The sequence below is a fragment of the Aedes aegypti genome, chromosome 2 (genome assembly GCF_002204515.2).
Source record: "Aedes aegypti strain LVP_AGWG chromosome 2, AaegL5.0 Primary Assembly, whole genome shotgun sequence".
NCBI lineage: Eukaryota > Metazoa > Arthropoda > Insecta > Diptera > Culicidae > Aedes > Aedes aegypti.
In genome coordinates, this window is record NC_035108.1 from 226434960 (window position 1) to 226459349 (window position 24390).

A 24390-nucleotide genomic window follows, 5' to 3' on the forward strand; every position below is an offset into this window, starting at 1 on the left:
ACGTTATGCTGATCCTTTCGTATAATGATGTCCCCGGTGCAATTTGTTCTTCACATTTTTCTTTTTCTTTCACAGCTAGCTCAAGTAAGTAACGGTTTATGATGTGAGGTTATTTTTCAACGCATTGCATATTTATGACACAGGAGAAGGGGGATGATTAATAGCAAAAACACGCGTCAAAATTTATGACCGGTGGAAAGGATGCTAGCAAAGACAAATTAAAGACCCCCATGTCCCTTGCAGTCGCCCAAAATTTTATGGCTCATAAGGTAATCTAGAATGCCGTTCAAAGTGTACTGCGATCTGTCAAACTTGGGTACCTTTTGCACTACCGAGGGACCGAATGCAGTACTAGAAGTGGTACCCAATCTGAGCCCGAGTGGGACGGACCTGATGCTAGCTTTAAGGATACGAACGAAAAGGCGACAAGACAAGTGAGAAATGTGACAATTAGATGAGGTACGTTCTTACACTAATGGTGATCAGATTTAAATTTAACACATTCAAGATTAAAGCGTGCGACAAATTTTCAGATTGTTTCTTAACAGATATTCTTCAACATATTAAGAACACTGTTGCATACTTCGGAATTTTTGTTATAACATACAATAAAAAAACGAGGTGAAATTTTTGAGAGTCTTGCCCAGATTAAGTATTTTTTCTCTCCATGTGGCATTCGATACACTGCTAATGTTTTTACTCACCAGTTGCATAAAATCCTATCATTAATAACAGTCTCATTTTTAGTGATTCCTGGAAAGAAGAAGAAAAGTATAGGTCATTATGCAACAATGAAATTTTATAGTGTGTAAAGGAGTACCAAAGACGAAGTAGGTTTAAATGGAAATTACTGTAAAGAAACTTTGAGATATGTTCCAAATGCTTACATTAAAAGACAATTTACACCGTCTTCAGCTATAGGCTGCACTAGAGGGACAAAAATCCCGGGAAATCCCGGGACTTAGAAAATTCCGAATCCCGGGATGTTTTCGAAAATCCCGGGATTTCCTGAAGTTGCTTGTTGAACTAGAAAAAAACTGTTTAATTATTTTCTAATAATGGCACAAAACAAGCTGTATGCTATTATGGTGACTGTTGATGCAAGAATGTATTTTAGTTATTGCATTTATCTTACTCAATAAGCGTTTTTATTTAAGTTTGAGGCCACTTATGCTTTTACTTTTTGTTGTTGTTAGCAACGAAATTTTCAATAAATTATAGCAGGATTCTGTACAGTTTTTTTCCATTTGTCAACAAATGCTTTGGTGGTTGAATTTTTCATCATAATGAAATTTTATCAATGCCATTTTATTCTCTCGTAATTGTTTTAGTTTGCCCGCAGTACCTTACACTTTTCCAGGACTAACGTGACTGTGTTTATCAAGCCAATTATTCAAAAGCATGAAGATTCCATATGACACAAGAAAGTAAATGAGTTCATGAGAGTAGATTTAAAAAGATTTGGTAAAATTTGAGAGCGATTGGTATCACCTATAGCTATATGTATACGTTTGATTTTCGTTTCAAATTAACTCTAATTAATGCCCATTGACTTTAACTGCAGATAGGTGAAATATTAATGAATGAAATATAAGATAACATTGTTTTTTAGTATTAAAATTCAACTTAACTTTCAAAAACAGGTTCGGTTATTATAAAACTGCTCTATAAAACTAGTAACTGCTTCAATACCAGCTCCGGCCGTTCCATGATTGTTTAGGAAGCATTTGATTTTTGTCCCGGGATCCCGGGATTTTTAAAAATAAAATCCCGAATCCCGGGATTTTTTCGAGTCCGGGAAACAAGACCCTCTAGGCTGCACAGACTGAACATAACTAACTTTAGACAACGGACACACAGAACGACCAGTGGACCAGTGATGAATTTTTCGTTTTACGAAAAGTTTTCTTCGAATTCGGTGAGAATCGATCCCACACTCCGTAGCACAATACGCCTAAACGACTGACGTCGCTAACCGCACGGCTACGAAGCCCACAATTAGTTTAGTTTAGTACTGTAATGGAAGTACAAGAGCATTTTTTAAAAGTGAAAACCCACAGTAAACGTAGTAGGGGCGATTCACTAATTTCGTAAGACAATTTTGGCGGTTTTTCGACCCTCCCCCCTTCCCTTTTTTGTATATAAATAAAAAATAATTTGTATGGCGCGTAATACATCTCAAACCCCCCTCCCTCCATAACCCCTCACGCAATTAATGGATGATCCCGTAGCTGAAGAGTACAATTCAGCATTGTTGGGTTTATCTGCATTCATCGATTTCTTTTCATCGTTACTGAATCTCTTTTCGTAACATATTTTCGTGCTGTAGGATGAAGAATCATCTTGCTTCATTAACAAGAATTATTACAGATTTATCTAATTTAGCGGAGAAGTGAACTTTTTTCCAACTTAAAAACAGAAATAAAGTTCGAATGTGAACTTCTCAAGCACTTGTTATGGTTCCAACTGAACTTGTTTTGAACTTCTAATACAAGTTCACTTAAAATGTTAACCGTACTTATTCTAAACTTCTTTTGAACTTTCTTTTGAACATTATTTAGAACCAAAAAAAAAAAGCTTTTTTGTCAATCAATCCGATACCAGATTTTATCACTCCGCAGTGTTTCCGGTGATTAGTTTTACGGTATTACTTTGCAAAAAAAAGCTCTTGTCGTCTTAAATGCAAGACAGCAATAAATAAAAGTTAAACTTGTTCTAACAAACGCACCCCTCAACTGGAATAACGGCGACTAAAATAGCGATACAATTTGTTTCGCGAAGGCTCGAAAATGTTCATAAAATACTTACAATTTCACTTGAATATATGTAGAATTTACCTACCTACATCGTAGAAATGCTGTTCAAGTCAAATATTTATCTGGTTCGAGGAAATAACAGCTAGCACTTCCCTCACTAGAGTAAAGTCCGTCAAAAAACTTCATCGCCTTCGTTCCCAGGCAATATTTTTATTGTCATTGCGAATGTTCTCACCTGGGATTCCCATGCATGGTACATATATCTTTTTCCTACACAAAATTGTTAATTTCTAATGCAAATCAGTAAATAATTAGGCTTTTTCATATTTTTCAATAAAGTTTTTCTTAATTCGCTATTTTTAATTTGACCACTTGCACTTCAGAGGAAAAACTGCAAAACAAAACAAACTGTGTATAATGGGTTCAGAGATGATTTAAAAGATAATTTGAGATTATAAATAGTTTCAACATGAGTAGATCGAAGCACAAGCATAAGAAATCAACAAGTTAATTCATACACAATTGCATTGACGCATATGGAGTACCGGTATGGACCACGATTTCAACGAGGAGAACTCGAGTTCGAGTCTTGCAGCAAATATTTAAAAAAATGTAACTTTAAAAAATACTAAATCAACACCTACTAAGAATGAGGTAATGCATAACAAAATATTGGCGTTGATGCACAATAACAGTGAAAATAACTTTTTTTTGGTTTTCCTCCTTCTCATTGGGGTTTTGTTTTGAGATGAACTGCTTTCTATGCAGCAGTGTAAGTGAACGTTTTGTGAACTCGAACTACGATAATTACTTAAAAAGTTAGCTGCATATAATGCTTTTTATGATTCTTCGATAAGCTGATTAAGCTTAAACATATTATTCTATCCGAACTTTTGGTTGCTTGGGGCTATTTATTGCACGGAATCACTCACTACCATCGACTTATAGTATTAAGAACGATTCAATGATGACGTCCATAGTTTTTCGAGATTTCTAGACCCCCCTCCCCCCTCTGACACGCTTTTTCCAATACTTTATACACGCAATAATAATATAAGCTTTCTTGATATCAGAAACCATACATCTAGCTTCCCTGGAAATAAGAGGTATGACGTTTGATATCAAGATAGCTCATATTACTTAATATCAGCTCTAGTCTGAACGTAGTATTATAGAATACACCAACACAAAAAAATCCAAAGGCGAAGGATCAAATTTCTGTACTACTAATACATATATGATCACTTCTATATTTCAATATTCAATAATATTTTGCTGATAGTGTTCTAAAAACTATTATTTGAAAACTTCTTACGAAATGCGTTAGTTTTATTAACAATATTTTTTTTGTTTTTCATGTTTTTCCATATTTTTTTTCCACAACTTGCAGGTATTCATTCACTTTCAAATAATAATTGGTCCAAGTTTCCCCGAATATGTACGAGGATTTTATATTAGATATCGAGTTATGGAGATAAATTTACCTCTCACGTGACATCGACTAGTGGAGATATCGAGTTATAGAAATATCTACTTATGGAGAGCACGGTGTATGGAAATTTGAAGGGACTAAAAAATCCATCGTGTTATAGAGTATATCGAGTTATAGAATATTGAATTGTAGAGAGTCGACTGTAAGTGATTTTCATGTATTATAAACAGTCGTTCATATTGAATGAAATAAGGAAATATTCAAATAAACTTGATAAGCATTAGGTAATTTTCCCATTATTGCAGTATTCCTTATCATTTATTGCGGTATAAAAATTAAACCCTCATTATTAAAAGAAAACTCTGTTTTCTATGAATATTATTGATGATGATGAAAGCTTATAATATTCACAAGCTAAACCAAATGAATGTTTTCAAAATTAAACGATTTTGATCGTTCGAAGAACAGTTTTAAATGATGCATCAAGAAAAGCCTTTGTTTTTATACGGTCCCTCTATCTACGGAACGATTCTGAGATTTTTCAGCCATAATTGCATAATAGAGCGAAACATTGTTATCCTGTCAACTACCACTCCGTAACAAGTTGGCGACGTGCAATCTTATTTTAATATTTTCAGCGGAAAAAAGTTGCAGAAAATAATTTTCTGTACCACTTTTAAGTTGTCCCCTCTGACAGTTTTAAACTGCAATAAAAAAAGGTTAAGAAATAATTCGACATATACATACCTAAAAATAACTAAATTGAAACACCATCAATTTTCTAATCACGTGGGGCAAGTGAAAAGTTTCTCATTAGAAATTGAATTTGTGTTTTCTCTTTAGGTACCGTAATCCGGGGTAACATTGATCATTTTTCTGAATGTTTCTTTAACATTTCGTTTGGAAATGCAAATGTTGCAAATTTTATATTTTTAAAACAAGTACTGCCACCCATAGCTCGAGACTTAATACTGTATTTTGTTTAATGAAAGATTTATGCATGTTAAAAAAATGTTTTAGGCGATTTTTGGATTTAGCTGATATGGGGTAACATTGATCACCTATGTATATAACGTTCGGTAATACTGAAAATGTCGTTACTTACTTAAATCATGGCCTCTGAAGCCGAATATGAAGGTCAAACGCTTACAAGTCATTCACTTGTTGAGTTATTTTAAATTAAAAACACCTTGAACCACGGAATACGCCTAAAGGTAGGCAATTTCCTAAGGGAATTTTACATTCTTTACAGTAATTCGGTAATGTTGCCTAATTGAACATACTTATAAAAGTTTTGACAACGGAATAGTTTTAGGCGATGTCATTTTTTATTAAGAACCACATTTTTCTTGCTTGTATCGTTTGCAGAACTTATGTGAGACATGAATTTTAGGTAGTGTCAATTAAAATCATTATTTCGAAAAGTTGACAAATTTACGAATGGGGTAAACACAATTTTCGCAAAAATATTAACTTCAATTAGCTCATGAATATAAGAAAGAGAAGCACCATTGATGATTTGAAAATGTTTCGTCAACAGATGATAATACGAACTTTTGATGAGATGAGTCGTTCCGATCAATGTTACCCCGCTGATCAATGATACCCCGGATTACGGTAGCTATAAGTATACAATGTTCGCAATTATCATAGAACAACAGAACGTGCTGATAATTCAAGAAACGCTATACTCAAAGCGTTAAAAGCTATTAGAAATCATGGAACTTATCTAAAAGTGGTGGCCACATATTACGATATTAATATGTCTACTTCGGACAGCCGATTAAAAGGAAGGACGTTGATTTAAAAGTTCCAATGTAAGAGAACTCACGGAAATCTCATGAAATTTTTATGTAAAGCTAGTTCAAAACATAAAAATGGGGTATAAGTCTGTCCACATAAGAAAATTCTAAATACTTAATTGAAGGATTTCGTTTGATTTCTCCCGAAGAATTATCCGACGTCATATCCGAGTTTCTTAAAAACAAATAACGAGCGGTGGAAATTCTACAGAGCAGAGATGCAATTGATATCCCATGATGTAAGAACTAACAAAGATCTATAAAGAAATTGTTACACTGGTTGACCGGGATGTTTGTTAGTATACCGCAATAATAGGATAAAGGAAGAGCTTCAGTTTTATGTTAAAAAATTTATGTTTGATTTCAAATTTTATTGTTCTACATTACTATACTCCAGATAAAGGATAGTTTTGATACTTCACATTGCAAAATACTACAATATTTAGGTTTTGGAAACTGAAATACGATTTGAATTTCAATTCCGTACATAGGTCCTCAGGACGGATATCCTATAGAGACTTTTTCAAAACACAAAACAAAAATTATATCGAGCGTGAACGAAAGTTATTGCGTAACAGCTACTTTTTTCAAACACAACCTCACTAAATCACAGGTTGAAATCTCACATAAAACTAACAAACTCGTCGGATTTCATCTGTAAACTTCTTTACAGCTTGGCAGAATATTCAAAAAATCTAAACCTGAGAAAAACGGTCCCAGGATCTGGAACAACATTTTCAAATCATTTCATGTCAGTGAAGAGCAATCGTCATCTAAAAAGAATAAAATTAATTTTCGCTAGTATGAACATATTCTACACTGACTGACAATAGTTTGTATAATGTTTTTTATTCGAAAATTTTTGATTTTGTAGAGATGGTTTGGCATTGACCAATTTCAGATCATATATGAAATCCAACTCCAAGAAAGGGAAGGATTTCAAGAACAGATGCAGTTTTCGTTTAGTAAATTACTCACACGAGTATCACTGAAAAAAGGCTATTAAGTAAGCAGTGCTTAAAAATCCTTAGCGAATTCCGCGTTGGTTTCCAAGCGCTTTTTATTACTGAATAAAACAATTTCTAATTTATTTTCAGCTTTTTCGGTGGTGATTTAAAGGTGGCCCAAAGACAAAGTAGGTTTATATGGAAATTACGATGGAGAAATGTTGAGGAAGGTTCCAAACACGCTAGTACTATATTATAAGTACAAACTTATCATGCACTAGTGAAAACTCATTCTTCAAACCTTAATGAAGGATGTTGCCGAAGAAACAAATCCCTTTAGAACAATTTTTGTTTGGAAATTTTGTACATGTTTGCAGGGCTATAATCCCATATGAAGCTAAATAGTAGAAACAAACTTATGAATATTTCTCCTATCCGTCATTATGGTTTGAAGAATGAGTTTTTACTTTGGGATGATAAGTTTGTACTCACATTCCAGTACTAACGTGTTTGGAACATTTTTCAAAATTTCTCCAACTTTGTCTTTGGGCCACCTTTAAATTACTACCTAAAGGCTGAAAATTCCACAGAACACTATTTTTATGGTATGGATGGTAAGGAAGATATGGTAGATTGGATTTTCCCACTTTTATTAAATTTTTAACCACCCTAACGGGACATGCTACGCATTGGTTCGAGAAGGCCATAATTGGTTCAAGCGGGAGGAATGTTCAGAAATGGGTGAAACCGGAGATTTTGGCGACGAGTGTTGATGTCCAATGAACTGAGCAGAAGAGGACAATCTATTGATCCTTGCAAAAGGTCTGAGATGAAGCACCGCTTTGCCACATTTCGTCTTGGCTGAGTAAGGTCCAGATTAGTGATCCTTTATAGAGAGATACGCGAAAGTAAAATTGAACGATTTGGCAACAGACCAGCAGTGCTGAGTTTGCTCGTCGTCGAGAATAATATTGTAACACGAACATGACTTCCTCATTGCTAAAAAGTGTATTTTGTTTCGTTATAGATCTTTGAGCTACATTTCCAAACTAATAAACAGCAGAAAAAATCAACAACTAAATATGGCATTGACGAAAATTCAAAAAAGGAAAATATTTCATATTTTATGCTCTATGCAGAACAACTTTCACCAAAATAATTTCAAGCGGATTACATTACTCCTCAAGAAAAGTTAAAAACAAACATGAAGCATGTTCGTTTGGCTCACGCTTTGACAGCTCTCGCTGCTCGATTGGCTCACACTTTGACAGAAATGTCAGCTTCCGCTAATCTCTCTTATAAAGGATCACTAGTCCAGATCAATAAGTTTGCAGCGGCTTTCATAGCTTGGCGAGTTCAGTGGGTCTCTCCACCTATGTCGACGAAGGGCGAAGCACGTTGAACGGCCTCAATTCGTTGAATCTCGTTCCTGTAGAACAGTGTCCATACAACCTATGAGTATTCCAGGATAAGGCGTACAATTGAGCAGTATCCAGCAGCAGCGCTAGCCATAAAACTACGAGGGATAAATTGAATTTGTCATTTATTCCCTACAAGTTTTATAGCTTGATCTTAGTAGGCAGATTCAAGTTTGTTGATTGAACTGTCAAGATTTTTCATTATTTACATTTTTTTATCCGTTTCATCGCAGCTAAAAGAATATCAATTTCTGAATATTACACATTTAAATATATTTTTAGTAACTGCATTTATTTTTAGGAATACTACGAGCAATCATGATTTTCATGTATTATAAACAGCCGTTCATATTGAAAAGAAATAAGGAAATATTCAAATAAACTTGATAAGCATTAGGTAATTTTTCTATATTGCAGTATTCCTTATAATTTATTGCGGTATAAAAATTAAACCCTCATTATTAATCGAAAACTCTGTTTTTTTATGAATATTATTAATGATGATGAAAGCTTATAATATTCACAAGCTAAACCAAATGAATGTTTTCAAAATCGAACGATTTTGATCGTTCGAAGAACAGTTTTAAATGATTTAAATTTTCAATATTTGAGTTAATTGTTTTTCTTCACCTTATAGCAAAGTATGCACTTCAACAGAAAAGTAATCGACTATCTCAATGCGTGGGAAATTTCTTGCAAGAAATGCTCAAGAAAAGCATTTTTCTTTGATCGCAGTACGCAGTTGAAAAAAAAATGTCATTTCAAATGGAGCTCACTGTAGGAAATTTCTTGACCATTTCTTGAGCAGAAATTTTTACTTTTCTTGAGCGGAACAGCATACCTAGCTTAGGGGGAGATCCCCCAGTACCGGACACCTAAGCCACTAAATTCATAGTTCGAAAAATATTGATTTGATGGGCTCGTGTTACCCATTTATGTTAAATATTATCATCTTTATAGTGTACAAAAATAAATTTGAAAATATAAATATGAATTTTGACATTGAGTTTTGATGATGTATTTTAGTACCAAATTGATCGATCTTGAAAGGTGGCACCCAATACCGGACACGATCTGGAAATGCCTCGAATTCGGTTAATTTGAACATCATTGAATGTCTACCCTATAGAAATAGTTTCAATTCAATGCAATTGCAACATTCACAAACATAATTTGAGTTTTTCTTAGTTTGCAAGATGCCTATCAAAAACCTCTTTCATATATGATGAAAAATAGCACATTTTACGATGTTGTTATGAATGTTCATTCCACTTAAATTTTATTGCATGTTTGATACCATGGTCGACGGTACCCATGAAAAATGAAAGTATTTTGAGACACTGATGCAATAATTACAAAGATATCATATAACAAATCAAGCTGTCCGAAACTAAGGGACAGGAGGTGCTTAACCAAAATTGTAATTTGTTCATATTTACTTCAATTGTGGTACAAAATACATTCATACTATCAAATTAGGATTGTGTTCGATCATGCTTGCGGGATCCAAAGTATTATTTCGTATTCAAAATAATTACTAAATAGGCTCAAAATTAAAGCCTGTCCACGATAAATTTCGGACACTTTTTTTTCAGTGTAGGTTTTGAATTATTTCACGGATTGCTGAAACGTTTCACTTATATGACAGCTGAAACTCTCCACTTTATTTCGTGGTACAACATGTTTACATTATCGTAACATTCACTGAAATGGCTTCCAATCAAGTGGAAGTGCGCAAACGCATTTTGTTTGAACGGCAGCAAAATCCGAATTTATCGGTACGCGATCTTGCCAAAAAACTAAAGCTACCGAAAAGTACGGTATTTAGTGTTTGCAAATCATTTGACCAGCGCTTGACTGTGGATCGGAAGGTTGGAAGTGGAACAAATCGAAAAGTATGCTCCCGACAAATGGATAAGAAGGTGGTAGCCATTATTGAGAAAAATCCCAATCTTTCTGTGCGAAATGTGGCTCGCAAAGTTGGGAAGTCAGAAGTCAGTTGGGAAGAAGGATTATCATCCTTGTCAACTGTTTATTTTGTAGATATAACTCTTTTATTCTGAAATAAACAATTGTTTTTGTTGAATTATGAGTAACTATTTTTTGCTGCCATTATTTGGGTGTCCGAAATTTAACGTGGACAGGCTTTAAGAAGATACGTCAATTTTTTAAAGATTTTCAAACTTTTCTACTTTTTTAAAAAGGGATGCATATTTCAAGGATGTGTTATTCTACGCAAACATTAGTCTACATAATAGCTTTCTTTTCTACTAATACACCATCATGATTGGACCATGATTTCTCAATGTATCGACTTTGTCCGGTATTGGGTGCTGTCCGGCACTGGGGGATCTCCCCCTATATCTGAATCGCACAGTATATTACAAGAAAACATGAATGTTAAGCCAAAACCTTCAACATTCTTGTTGGCGAAACCACTGGGCAGTTTTCTAGTCCCTTGAAGTGAGTTCCTTAGTACGCCCTTCGCTTTAGTTATCCGTCATGCGTTAACAGCTTTGGGGAAACGTCACTGCGAAGATCGGTTCATGCACGTTCAAAAACAAGTATTCGAATAAAAGAAGTACAAGCTAAAAGGTCGATTATCTGCCGCAGAATGCAGCCGTAGAATGCAGCCGTAGAATGCAGCCGTAGAATGAAGAAATACGCCAAAAGAGACCGTTTTGTTCATTATTTTCGGACTATCTACACTACGTGGTGTTCAATTCGGATCTGTCCATGGGTCCGCTTGACTTTAGTTTCATATAATCTTTTGTAAGCTTTTCGTGGACTCTGAGGTGAAAGTTATATTTTATAGAAATTGTAAGAATTTGTAAGTAAAAAGTACTAGGAAATGCATTTTAAATGTTCAAAAATGGATGAACGTCGAATTGTAGGAACTCCTCAAACCGTACATGACTGGTTTTGTTATGATGAGGCTTTAAATTAGTAGAAGCAATAACCTAAGAATGCTAATGTCGCTACTGTTCGTGTTACCAACATCTAGTTGGCCACGCGCTGACAGCTTGAGTACCGGTCCTCAAAGTGTCAAATAAATTTTAAAATCATCCACTACAACATGGCATCGAACAAACAATGAAAAGATACAGTTAAAGGCGATAATAAACTAATTCATTTTTGTGAGAACAGCGCCATTAGCGTTCTACTACTAATATTTCTATTTTTAAATTACGCTTGATCAGAATACTATTGAAGACCTATTTAAACGTTTACTGCATCATTTGAAAGCGGGAAATCTATCCAATTAAAAAAGATTAATAATAATATTAATGTGTGAAAGAGAGAGAGGGAAAGGTGTAAGATATCTCTACAGTACGGCTTAGTTTGAAGATCAGCGGAAAACCGTGGTAGAATTGAAAAAAAAAACTCAACCAGCAATGGGTTACATGCATGCCCTGATTCGCTACTCGCCACATAGTAACGCACATGCGCTAGTGTCTATGTACGAAAAATCACTAAAAGGTAACGTGAAAAATATTTGTTTGGCGAAATGCATCTAACGAATTATTTCTCAAAATTCGGAACTATTGTCGAAAAAATATTTGCAACCGGTTGTGCATGATGATAATGGCTATCACGCCAACCAAATATTTTTTTGATTATAGCTTCCACTCACAAGAAATTTGAAGTTAGATGCCTTTCCTCATACAAAATAAAATGAGAAAATTCCTGCTGATCAACTGTGGACAAGGGCAAAGCAGGTAATCCATTCAAGGAGACAAGTAGTTTTTCGATTAAAATTTCGTCGTTTACACGATCTGGTGGAATATATGCCACGCATAAATATAGCATTCCATTAACAGTGCTGATAGCGATCCAAACTTGCTTTATCATCGAACTTCCAGGAGGATCTATCCCATGGGATTTGTAGTTAGAACGGCTAGCAAAACTCCACCTCCCGAGCATTTATCGCTATTCAAAGATGACCTATCTTGTCGATAGACGCAATAAGAGTCGTCAAACAATTGGCTAGTAAAAATCATTCTTTTCTCCTTTCATGATACAGTTCATAGTTTTTTGACAAATAGTTTTGTTCGTTATGATTGCGTTTGTGGTTTAAGTTTGTTTAAAAAAAATGAAATGATTCTACTTCTCTTGATCAACTGTGAGCAACAGCAAAGCAGTTAATCCATTAGCGGTTAACGATCAGTTCAAAATACCTTAATTACACAAAGTTACACGAAATGAAATATACCATAGTGCGGGCATTGCCCCATAAGGCTACCTTTGGGCCAAGAGTTGGCCTAACATTGGTCCAAACAAACGAATACTAGAATAATGAAAACAATGTGGAAATATTCAAGAATGCGTTATAAATAACCACTAGATGGTCATAGATTAGTTTTTTTTTACGTTCCCTCTAGCCATGAGGTTCATCGAAAAGGGCGGTCAAAGTCATCCCCTAGGCCCAATGTCAACCCTCTCGACGGTAACTGTTTTCGGATATATTCCCTCGTGCACGGATAAAAATCTGATCCCCACACCATGAATAAATTGGTTAGGTCATAATATCAGGATCACAAATCATGGTTCATGGAGTCATAATCATGATTCCTCATAAGCGTAACATCCAGTGTGAAAACACTAAGCGTCGCACTTTGCTTCATCTCATTCGTATCGATCACTCTTATTTCAAGATGACAAAGCGGTTGAGTGGTAGAATACGTGGCTTACAATCGGAAGGTTCTTGGCTCGAATCTCAATGTACGCTATTTTTTTTTTTTTTTTGTCGATGCGCGACTCAGCATTTTTGGCATTTGAATCATGATTCCGAGCAATCAGCTACAAAAACCTAACGCGTGTTGCGTTACGGCAATCTGACTCATGATATCATGAGTCCAAATCATGGTGTATTTTCATAAGACTAAAACACGCTGGAATCATGATATCATGAGCCATAATCTTGTTTTTGGATTCTGATTTCTACCCGTGTGCGTGAGCTCTTAAAACGAAGTACATCATAATAAAACTATAAATAGTTCTGTAATACTTACTTTAAAATATATATTACGCCTGTTCCGATTCATATCGATTTTGAAAACAGCAGTTCCGCAAATCCTTAATCCGTTTGATTAGTTTCACTTCCTCTTGTTTCATGACACATTGTATTCCATCATACGTTAATATTGCTTTACTTCTTCCGAGTAAGGATAATCTTATCGTATCAAAACACTCAGCATATACCGGTGGTAACCACAAGTACACAACACTTGTCGTTTCGCTTATAAATTATCACACTTTTATTTCCTCATCCTTGCCAGCACCACGGTCGTTGTATCACTTTACATCCTTATTCAAATGTGGAAAACAAAAGAGTGGGTAATAAAGCCCCATTCAATTTGAGCCGTTCCAGAGCGACATACTCATCTCGTCATCTCGCACAGTGTTGAGCAAACAGGCACTCCACTAATATCACTCACTCCTTCCCGCCATGCACTGAAGCCTACTCAACGCAGCGTGTTCACTACATCATTCCTATCCACGCTGCGCTAGTGCAACATCTATGATGAAATGATGAAGTTTGATACCCACACAGAACGTTTGGTTGCTACAAATCCAAAAGAGGATATAAATCAGCATTAGAGAATCAATTCTCAGAGCACATCACACCGCCAAACCAAAAAGGATCCAGGCACACCGAGAACCGCACGACCGTCCGTCACGAAATACTGCCGCCAACTATATCATTGCACATTTCAAACAGCATAATATCCTCCAGCCAAGAATCCTTTCAAATGATACATGATACATAAACAATTTCTCGTGATGTGTTGTATACTACCTTCCTGTGGTATATCTGTCTGTACATAACTACTTGCCAGTTAGTTGATTGCGCTTCACACTCCCACAACATGTATATATGTGGATAGATCGCCGTACGTGTGTCATTTAGGGTGGTCTATAAGCATATATTTCATGTTGATCGGAAATTACATCATTATAATAAAGTTATCTTTTGCCAATGTTCATACGACAGCATTTCTTTAATGACCTGGTTAGATGTTTCGATTAAGGTGAAGATGAATTAAAATCCAAAACTGAAATTTTTGAAAGCGCAAATCTCAAGAACTGAACAGTTTATCATATTGAAAATTGGACGAAAGTGTCACCACCAGGCGATAATCAGTCGGGCAAGAATTTCGGAGTGACTTCATTATATCTTCATCTTAACACCATATTCGCCATATTCACAAGTTCAAACTTCAAATTTATGTATGCATGATATTGAATTATGACAGAGTGTTTATAACATTTCCGTCAATAATATGATGCAAGTGTTACTTCAATAAAGCAATCGAGTTTTTATTAATTTGCAATTAAGTTCAATTTTAAATACAATAATAGTGTGTAGATTCTTTATTTTCACTTTACGCTTCGGAACTTCAAACATTGCTATCCACAAACCACGTGGTCCAATAGAAGGGAGAGGGGTGATATGGCCTAAGTTTACGGTCCAATTAAATTTTCATTTTTTTTTGTATGAGAAAAAAACATGTTCAAAAAATTTCAAAATATACCACGTCCATTAACTACAGCCCCTTACCAATACACAATTTAAAATATTACCAAATGTTTTAAGATCAATGCGTTTTGAAGCAGAGACCAATATGAACATGGTTTTAAACTTCTGTTGCAGATTGTTATAAAATTTTAAAATCTTAAATATTTTAGAACTTCACATGGCACAAGCACTTACAAAATACACGCGTCTAAGTAAACGCCCCTAGGTTTTTATGAACTGAGTAGGAAAAAGGTAGCAAAGGACGAGACAAGTTGTTCTCTTTGTGATAAATTCTCCTGCACAACTCTTGCTGTAAAAGTCAGCTTCTATATGCCACCCTATCTGATCAGGACATCCGTATCCATTCACTCGCCTCTGCTCTCGGGAGGTATATAAGCATGTGTGATGATATGACATCGATGATGCTACTTCAAATAGATACTGAAGCGAGACCGAAATCCACTTAAATATTTGTGATATCAAGGTACTCTGCATTATGCCGACCGACGCAAGATGATGTTTGGATGGCGGCATTGAACCATAAGCAAATTTACTAATTAACAAACACACTAATGGAATACCGTTACTATCAGGATGCCAATCATTGTACGTGTTTCAAAGGCCTTCTGTATCAGTTCTCACCTATAGGAGCAAATATATATATATTGCATAATAAATCCCAAGTAACTCAAAATATTTGTATAACTACATCTATTCGTTTAGGCTACATCACGTCCCACACGTACCACTGTTGGTAGTTTACCGGTAATTGATTATCCAAAGTGCGTTTCTTTTATACTCGTTCTACCTGGCTTGTTTTATCATGCTTTGAAATCCCTGATTATATCACACTACATATATATGGTTCTGTGGGAACTCAAACGATTGCTGCAAAAATAACTTTATTTTCTTATTTCGAAGACTTCATCTCGTGATTCCTGCCACAAGAAACAAACATATTTACAATACATGCAATGTGATACAGTTGCAGGTGAATGTAGAAATCGATTTATTCTTGACTCCGGGAAAAGCTCCGAGCTGTCGATTGTTAGGCCTCATTAAGTATGGAAATGTACATAATGCTTGCCAAATGTACTGTAGGAGAAGTGTTAACGATTTCTGTTTGAGAATTAGTACAGATGTAAAATGTAACGCATGTTTCATAAAACAACCGGTACTATCGTAAGTGTTCGTTAAGCCTGCTGATATGACTGTTCAGGATCTTTTTGAACTGGAAGTTTACTTTTCGCTGGACGTAATGCTCTACGTCATTTTTTTCATTTTTATTATATCACTGTGTAATTAGTAGTTTACGGAACAAGTTGCAGAATGATAATTTTTACAGCACGAGTCGTAAATAACGAAGAGTGCTATAAAAATCGAGTTCTGTAACGAGTTACGTACAATTTTTTTGTAATTTCGTAGAAGACTACATGAGGGTATCAGAAATGATATCGGAATGCTTACTTACTTACTCACTTATTTGGCTTTACATCAATTATCTTGATAAAGCCTCGCCAACAATATTACGCCAATTCACTCGGTTCATGGCCGCTTCTCTCCATCCTCGACTGTGACCCACGCTCTCCAGGTCCTGGTGTACCTGGTCAATCCACCTAGCTCGCTGTGCCCCACGCCTTCTTGTTCCGACCGGATTCGTAGCGAACACCATCTTTACAGGGTTGTTGTCCGGCATTCTTGCAACATGCGCTGCCCAGCGTATCCTTCCTGCTTTAGCTACCTTCACGATACTGGGTTCGCCGTAGAGTTGAGCGAGCTCGTGGTTCATCCTTCGCCGCCACAAGCCGTTCTCCTGCACGCCGCCGAAGATCGTCCTTAGCACTCGGCGTTCGAAAACCCCAAGAGCTTGCAAGTCCTCCTCGAGCATAGTCCACGCCTCATGCCCATAGAGCACTACCGGTCTTATGAGCGTTTTGTACATCGTGCATTTGGTGCGGGGGTGAATCTTTTTTGACCGCAGTTTCCTCTGGAGCCCATAGTAGGCACGACTTCCGCTGATGATGCGCCTCCGTATTTCCCGACTAACATTGTTGTCAGCCGTCAACAAGGATCCAAGGTAGACGAACTCGTCGACCACCTCGAAGGTATCCCCGTCTATCGTAACACTGCTTCCTAGGCGGGCCCTGTCGCGCTCAGTTCCGCCAACCAGCATGTACTTTGTTTTCGACGCATTCACCATTAGCCCGACTCTTGTTGCTTCGCGTTTCAGGCGGGTGAACAAATCTACCACCGTTTCAAATTTTCTCCCAATAATATCCATGTCGTCCGCGAAGCAAACAAATTGTCCGGATCTCGTGAAAATCGTGCCTCGACTGTTAAGTCCGGCTCTCCGCATGACACCTTCAAGCGCAATATTGAACAACAGGCACGAAAGTCCGTCGCCCTGTCGTAGTCCCCGCCGAGACTCGAACGAACTGGAGTGTTCGCCCGAGATCTTCACGCAGTTTTGCACACCGTCCATCGTTGCTCTGATCAATCTTGTGAGCTTCCCGGGAAAGCTGTTCTCGTCCATGATTTTCCATAGCTCTACGTGGTCGATACTATCGTATGCCGCCTTGAAACCGATGAACAAATGGTGCGTAGGGACCTGGTACTCACGGCATTTCTGGAGGATTTGCCGCACGGAAAAGATTTGGTCCGTTGTCGAGCGACCGTCGATGAAACCTGCTTGATAACATCCCACGAACTCGTTTGCTATAGGTGATAGACGACGGAAGAGAATCTGGGATAGCACTTTGTAGGCGGCATTTAGGATGGTGATTGCACGATAATTTTCACACTCCAGTTTGTCGCCCTTTTTGTAGATAGGGCATATAACGCCTTGCTTCCACTCCTCCGGTAGCTGTTCCGTTTTCCAGATTCTGACTGTCAGCCGATGCAGACAAGCTGCCAACCTATCCGGGCCCATCTTGATGAGTTCGGCTCCGATACCATCCTTGCCAGCGGCCTTGTTGTTTTTGAGCTGTTGAATGGCATCCTTAACTTCCCCCATCGTGGGAGCTGGTTGGTTTCCACTGTCCGCTGTGCTGACGTAGCCATCGCCTTCACTGTCCTGACCTTCTGTGCCTGTGTTCTCAGCGCCATTCAGGTGTTCATCGTAGTGCTGCTTCCACCTTCCGATCACCTCGCGTCCGTCCGTCAAGATGCTCCCATCCTTATCCCGGCACATCTCAGCTCGCGGCACGAAGCCTTTGCGGGATGTGTTGAGCTTCTGATAGAACTTCCGCGTTTCTTGAGAGCGGTACAGCAACTCCATCTCTTGGCATTTTACCTCCTCCATGCGGCACTTTTTGTCCCGGAATAGGCGGGTTTGCTGTTTCCGCTTCAGTCTGTATCGTTCCACGTTTTGCCGCGTACCATGCTGCAGCATTGCAGCCCATGCTGCATTCTTATCCTCTAAAACCTCCTGGCACTCCTCGTCGAACCAATCGTTTCTTGAGCTCCGTTCCACATATCCGACAACGCTTTCGGCAGCGTCGTTAATGGCTGCTTTGACTGTCCTCCAGCAGTCCTCAAGAGGGGCCCTATCGAGCTCGCCCTCATCCGGCAACGCTGCCTCAAGATGCCTCAAGATGATATCGGAATGCATTAACTATCATTTTACATTTTCTGAAAAATTGTTGTGTAATGATTCATTACGCAACTCAAAACAGTTGCGTAATGAGGAAGCGTTGCGTAATGAATCATTACAGCACTGGTTTCAGTTGCGTAATGACTATTCCCGCACTGCATACTTCAGTGCAGGAAAGTAGGCCGTTTCATGACAGATTGGCATGATGAAAAACAGCCAATTACGATTAGGGATTGCAAAAAACATATTACAATTCACTTACCGCAGCAATTCAAAATACTAGTAACATGTCAGAGAGGTCTGCAAAAGGCAAAAGGAAAGATAAATCTCCGAATCAACAATTTCCTATCCAAAATGTGAGATTAAAAACTTTCACTAAACATTACCTAACTGAAGAAGGGTGTTTCTTCGCAATGAGCGCTTTCTTCCAAGGGTAAAATTATTAGTATCGGAAATTGTCTTTTTTTTATTAATTCCATCGAAATCAGTACTCAGTTTGATGCTTTAGACAATAATCAATTAATTGTTTCGAGTTTTGCTCTTAATGCTTAAAGCATACCGTCGTCGGGGGTGAGATTGGGCCAAAAATGCGTATGTCCTGATAGAATTTTGAACCATTTACGTAAATGGGCATGAAATCTTATTTTGAATATGAGAATACGTTCATTGGTACTGCATTTGCTTTGTAAACGCTGTAAAGAATTTTAAATACGTTTGATTTTAATTGGATGGGAAACGTTTGAAAATTGACCCATTCTACAATTGATCCGCAATAAGAACAAATCAAGAAAATCGTCTTCTGCTCAAGTTTCCTACAGCTTTCCAATAAATATCCTGGATCAACAGATTCGCATCCAGACATATTTTTTTTAATTTCTTTATTAGCATCATTCCAAACATTACATTAATTTCTTATATCTAAGTGTTCTGTGTTATTAGTCAACACTATCATCCTTATTTGGTAAAACAAATTTAAGATTTTATTAACAACATATTACATTTCATTTGCCATAACAGTTCAGATTTTTTACAGGTGAGTTGATTTCACCTGCTTACAAGAGAAAAAAAACGCTTTCAATTTACTTAACCTAACTTAACCGAAATATATAACGCATAATTCGTGGCAATAGAAGATTGTAACGATTTTTGCCTGAAATTATTTATTATTTTATTTGACATTTGTTCCAATGTTTCAACATTGGATATTCTATGTGATTCATTGGTACTATACCAGGGAGGAAGCTTCAGAATCATTTTCAAAATTTTATTTTGAATTCTCTGCAGAGCTTTCTTCCTAGTATTACAACAGCTAGTCCACATTGCTACATCATACAACATGGCTGGCCTGAAAATTTGTTTGAATATCAAAAGCTTGTTCTTAAGACAAAGTTTTGATTTTCTATTAATAAGGGAATAGAGACATTTTACATATTTGTTACGTTTGGCTTCAATGCCCTCAATGTGGTTTTTGAAAGTTAAATTCTTATCGAGCATGAGCCCTAGATACTTAATTTCATCTGACTTCAACTACTTGAAGGTTTCAAATCAAGCTTTTAATTTATGTGGGAATATTATTAGTTGAGTTTTTGAAGCACCATCTTCCATTTTTGCAAGTATGAAGAAAACATATCCAAACTTTTTTGCAATCGACTTCAGATGACACGCAGGCTTCGTCCTTTGGTGGAGAGGCCTGTGTCATCCCCAAACAAAAATATTTGACATCCCTGAGGTAACTCAGGAAAGTAATATGTGAAAATGTTGTATAATATTGGTCCCAAAATGCTGCCTTGAGGAACACCAGCTCTTACAGGAAGTCTTTCAGATCTGGAGTTCTGATAATTAACCTGAAGTGCACGATTTGACAGATAACTTTGAATTATTCTGACAATGTATGTTGGAAAATAAAAGTTTTTTTTAATTTTACGATCAAGCCTTCATGCCAAACACTGTCGAATGCTTTTTCTATGTCTAAAAGAGCAAGCCTTCAGATTTGTAGGACAAGCCAGATACCTTCAGCATGGCTTTGCTTTGCAACCGCGGACGCTAAACACTCGGCTAAGGAAGGCCCCTCATATGATGTATATGACTGTGAAATTACAAAATCGTATTCATTCACCTAAAAGTTAGATTTTGTATATCATTCTAAAAGTGACAATTTAAAATGGACATGTTTTCGAGCTTTTTCCAATGATTTATTGAAAATAAACTGCCAGCGCCCGACATTTATTTTTCTAGCGATTACTGGTGATAGCTGTTATAAATACCTACATTTTTTTCTGTTTAGCGGTCATTCCCAAGAAACATTTTTGATGAACAATAATTTAACAAATCACTCTTAAGCATATTTCAGCTGAAGAAAAAACTGTTATTCAGCTCTAATGTTACACTTTATTTAACTTTTGCTATTGAATCAACAGGCAGATGATTGTTTTTACAAAATTATTTTAGTCATATGATTGGAAGCATGATTTAGAATACATAAGCGTAATTTACATTTAATTTTCAATCATCTTTGCACAGTTTCTGCATGTTGAGACGTGTACAATAGTTTTAAAAACATGTGCTAATTATTTTAAATGGCTTTACAATTTTATAACTAATAATGGAAAACAGCAACCTGTTATTATATAAAAAGTATACACACAGCACTAAGAACAATATGAAAAAGTTTTTTTCATGGACAGATGAACATGTTGCTAATTACTTTTCGATACATTCTTTAATTTCCTGAGATATGGAAAAAATGTCAAGGTTGTATGATTTTTTAAACTGGATGAAACTCCTACGGAAGCTTTTAAGCAGATATTGTTAAATCAGCTTATACCTTGGACAGACATCTGATACATATACCATGGTACAAGTTGTCAAGAAAATTATTCCAAGGCTAACTTGAATGAAGACAATTATCAGTATGGAACCCATTTCAAGATAATTGTACCATGGTACGTATACCACAAGTGTGTCATTAGTATTACTTTCCTCAGTGCGCATCGTACCTTTGTGCTGTGCGTACACAAAATCTTTCTGCTACGTTTTTGAAACCACCTAAAGCAATAAAACAGTACTTCTCAGTGCTATAAAAACAGTACTTTTCAGCAGTCTTCCCATGAACAGAACCGATGTGCCGCTTTGGTTTGAACTAAAGAGTCTAAAATACAAAGAAACGAAATCTGATCTTAATCAAAAAAAATCATCTAGAAACTATGCCAAATCTATTACGCAGCACTGCCAATGTTGAATCCCACGCTAAAAGTGGCTCACAGGTTTCTTGTGTTGAATTTTCACAGGTTTGGGTAACGAATGAAAAATTGACTGAATGTGTGGAAAATCAATGTAATGAGTAGAGCATACTTTATGCAAAGCATGAAAATTGCAACCGACACTCGTGTATTCAGAAAATATGCTACTTCAGAAAAAGCAAAATTTTCTAGGGCGGTAACATTTTTGTGTGAGCCGTTTTAAGCTTGTGTGAAAAAGTGTTTGACAAGTCTCCTGCTCGATTGGAATGACATTGACAGTAAACTTGGAATTCCAATGGGTTACATGCATGCCCTGATTCGCTACTCGCCACATAGTAACGCACTTGCGCTAGTGTCTATGCACGAAAAATCGCTAACAGGTAACGCGAAAAATATTTGTATGGCGAAATGCATCTAACGATTTATTTCTCAAAATTGGGAACTATTTTAAAAAAAATATTTGGTACCGGTTGTACGTAATGATAATGACTATCACGCCTACCAAATATTTTTTCGATTATTGCTTTCATTTGCGAGAAATTTGAAGTTAGATGCCTTTCCCCATACAAAATGAAACGAGAAAACTTCTGCCGATCAACTGTGGGCAAGAGCAAAGCAGGTAATCCATTGGAACATTTCGCTTCTTTGCTTATAGTTTCTCTAGTTTGAACCTTGCAACTTGTGTTGAACCGGTTGAACCGCAAACGCGCTTCGTCTCTGTACCAGTGTATCAAACGGAACCCTGTACACGTGGACTTCGGTTCAAACTTATATTCAAAGAATGGCACAAAGCAGACAGACAGTGAACGGTTGAAATCCACGCGGATAAATTTCTACGATCATATTGTGTGTCGCTGCATTCTTACGATGTTTATGAACACAGCGCACTATTCAAATGTTAGACGCGACGCTTGGAGATTGAGAAAATATATATTTAAAAAAAATGTTTGTCCTTATATCTGTCGGATCCATAATATATGGAGCTCTTTGGTTCGAATCGCAAGACCTTCGAAGCTTGAATAAATGTTTTATGTTTGCTAGTTCAAAATTTGGTTTCTATCCCATCAAGTTATGATGCAATATTTGTCGATTTCTACAAAATAAATCGAATAAAAAACTTGAATTAAGATAACACTGCGGAACAAGGTTTTGTCTCAAGCACCAAAATACCGCTATTTACTTAATTAAGGGTTGCTTAATCCATTGCCATTTTCAGAAATATCATAGCACGTCTAGTTTTTGAGATATTTGCTGTTGAAAATGCTAAATTTGACTATTTCAGCCAGGGGGGGTATACGCAACGAGGTGCGCCTACCGTTCATGTTTTGTGGGTGTATTCGTTTGGTTCACAACGCTGCTAGGCATCCCGCTGTTTGAGTGTTGAAATGCATCAGCATTTGCTGCCTGGCATGGCCCGCGTTTCGACCTGTGCTGTTTGGGTCGGCCCGCGTGAGAGATGATGCTGTTTGGGCCGGCCCGCCCGAGAGATGATTGTTAGGCGAGCTTTGTTTGTAGTTGACAGCCGTACATCCACCCTGATTTCAGCCAACTTGCATGCAAGTTTGCCAGCTTGTACGGCAATTTAGTTGCTTAATTTGCCTCAGAACTTAAATCTCATGTGTATAAGAATATTTATCAACAAAGTTCATAATACTTTCGATGCTCTAAAGTTATTTTTTCTTGGTTGAGAAAAGTATTGTATTTTGCCATATAAGAGAAACGAAGAATTTTGTATGGAGATTGATCTTTGATTGATTGATTGATTGATGATTTAATCTAAATTAAACCTTGTAGTTTCAACCAAATTATATCTTAAATGAAAGTTAAAGTCCTATTTTGCATGTTTGGTGGATTAGATCCCAAAAAAATTTGATAAATCATTTTTTAAATTTATGTAAACATCAATGAAACAATCGTTTTATGTAACTATGACGACCTGTAGCTAAAATTTGTCTCTTATATACATTGGTTCGATCACCAATGTATAACAACTGATGGATAAACGGGATGCTTCATTATTAGACAAATAGACAAATGCAACAAAATTTTATCATAAAAAATATATGTACAAATTTCGTTATCTAATCTTCAATATGTTGATCTTAAGATTTCAGCAGTTACGTTGTGGCAAATCACATGACAGCCGGTAGGGTAAATATTTCAGATAAAAATTACAAACATTCAAATATTTTTTAACAAAAATAGTATTTTTCATATAATTGATAATTTGTTGTAAAATGCATAAATGTTATAATTGTTAATAATGATTTCTATAATCGAACCAAAATATAGTAATTTCTAATGAAAAACAAGAAAAGTATAGTATTTTTAAAAAGTTTAGTGGAAAAATTTTCATAATCGGTATTTTACTGGTGATAATTGATTTAGTTCCGTAGAATCGGTATTCAGCAAAAGTAGTCGGAATCAGAATCCCTTATTGGCCACCTTCTTCATACATATACTAACGTTATATATTTGAACGAATTTAGTCTGTTTGTCTGTGTAGGATATCAAGTCTGTTTATCTGTGATAAACCCATTTGAACAGATTATTCCGATCTGTTTTTGATTGATTACATTGTTGATTCGGTTGCATAAGGCCCCAAGCCCAATGTGAACGGCAACGCGGTACAACGGCAAAACGGCATGCCCATCTTGATCTACACTTTACTTATCAATCCCATG

General features: G+C 36.5%; 1 protein-coding gene across 1 annotated transcript in view; it reads right to left on the minus strand.

The window, feature by feature from the left end:
* Positions 1 to 14064, minus strand: part of LOC5574632 (Down syndrome cell adhesion molecule-like protein Dscam2) — a 109683-nt gene extending 95619 nt beyond the window's left edge. The window contains exons 1-2 of the mRNA XM_021844202.1: positions 13368 to 14064; positions 705 to 753 (exon numbers count right to left, since the gene is read on the minus strand). Coding sequence (XP_021699894.1) covers positions 705 to 753; positions 13368 to 13400 — 82 coding nt within the window. The 5' untranslated portion in view covers positions 13401 to 14064. The remainder of the gene's footprint in view (positions 1 to 704; positions 754 to 13367) is intronic.
* Between the last annotated feature and the right edge of the window lie 10326 nt (positions 14065 to 24390).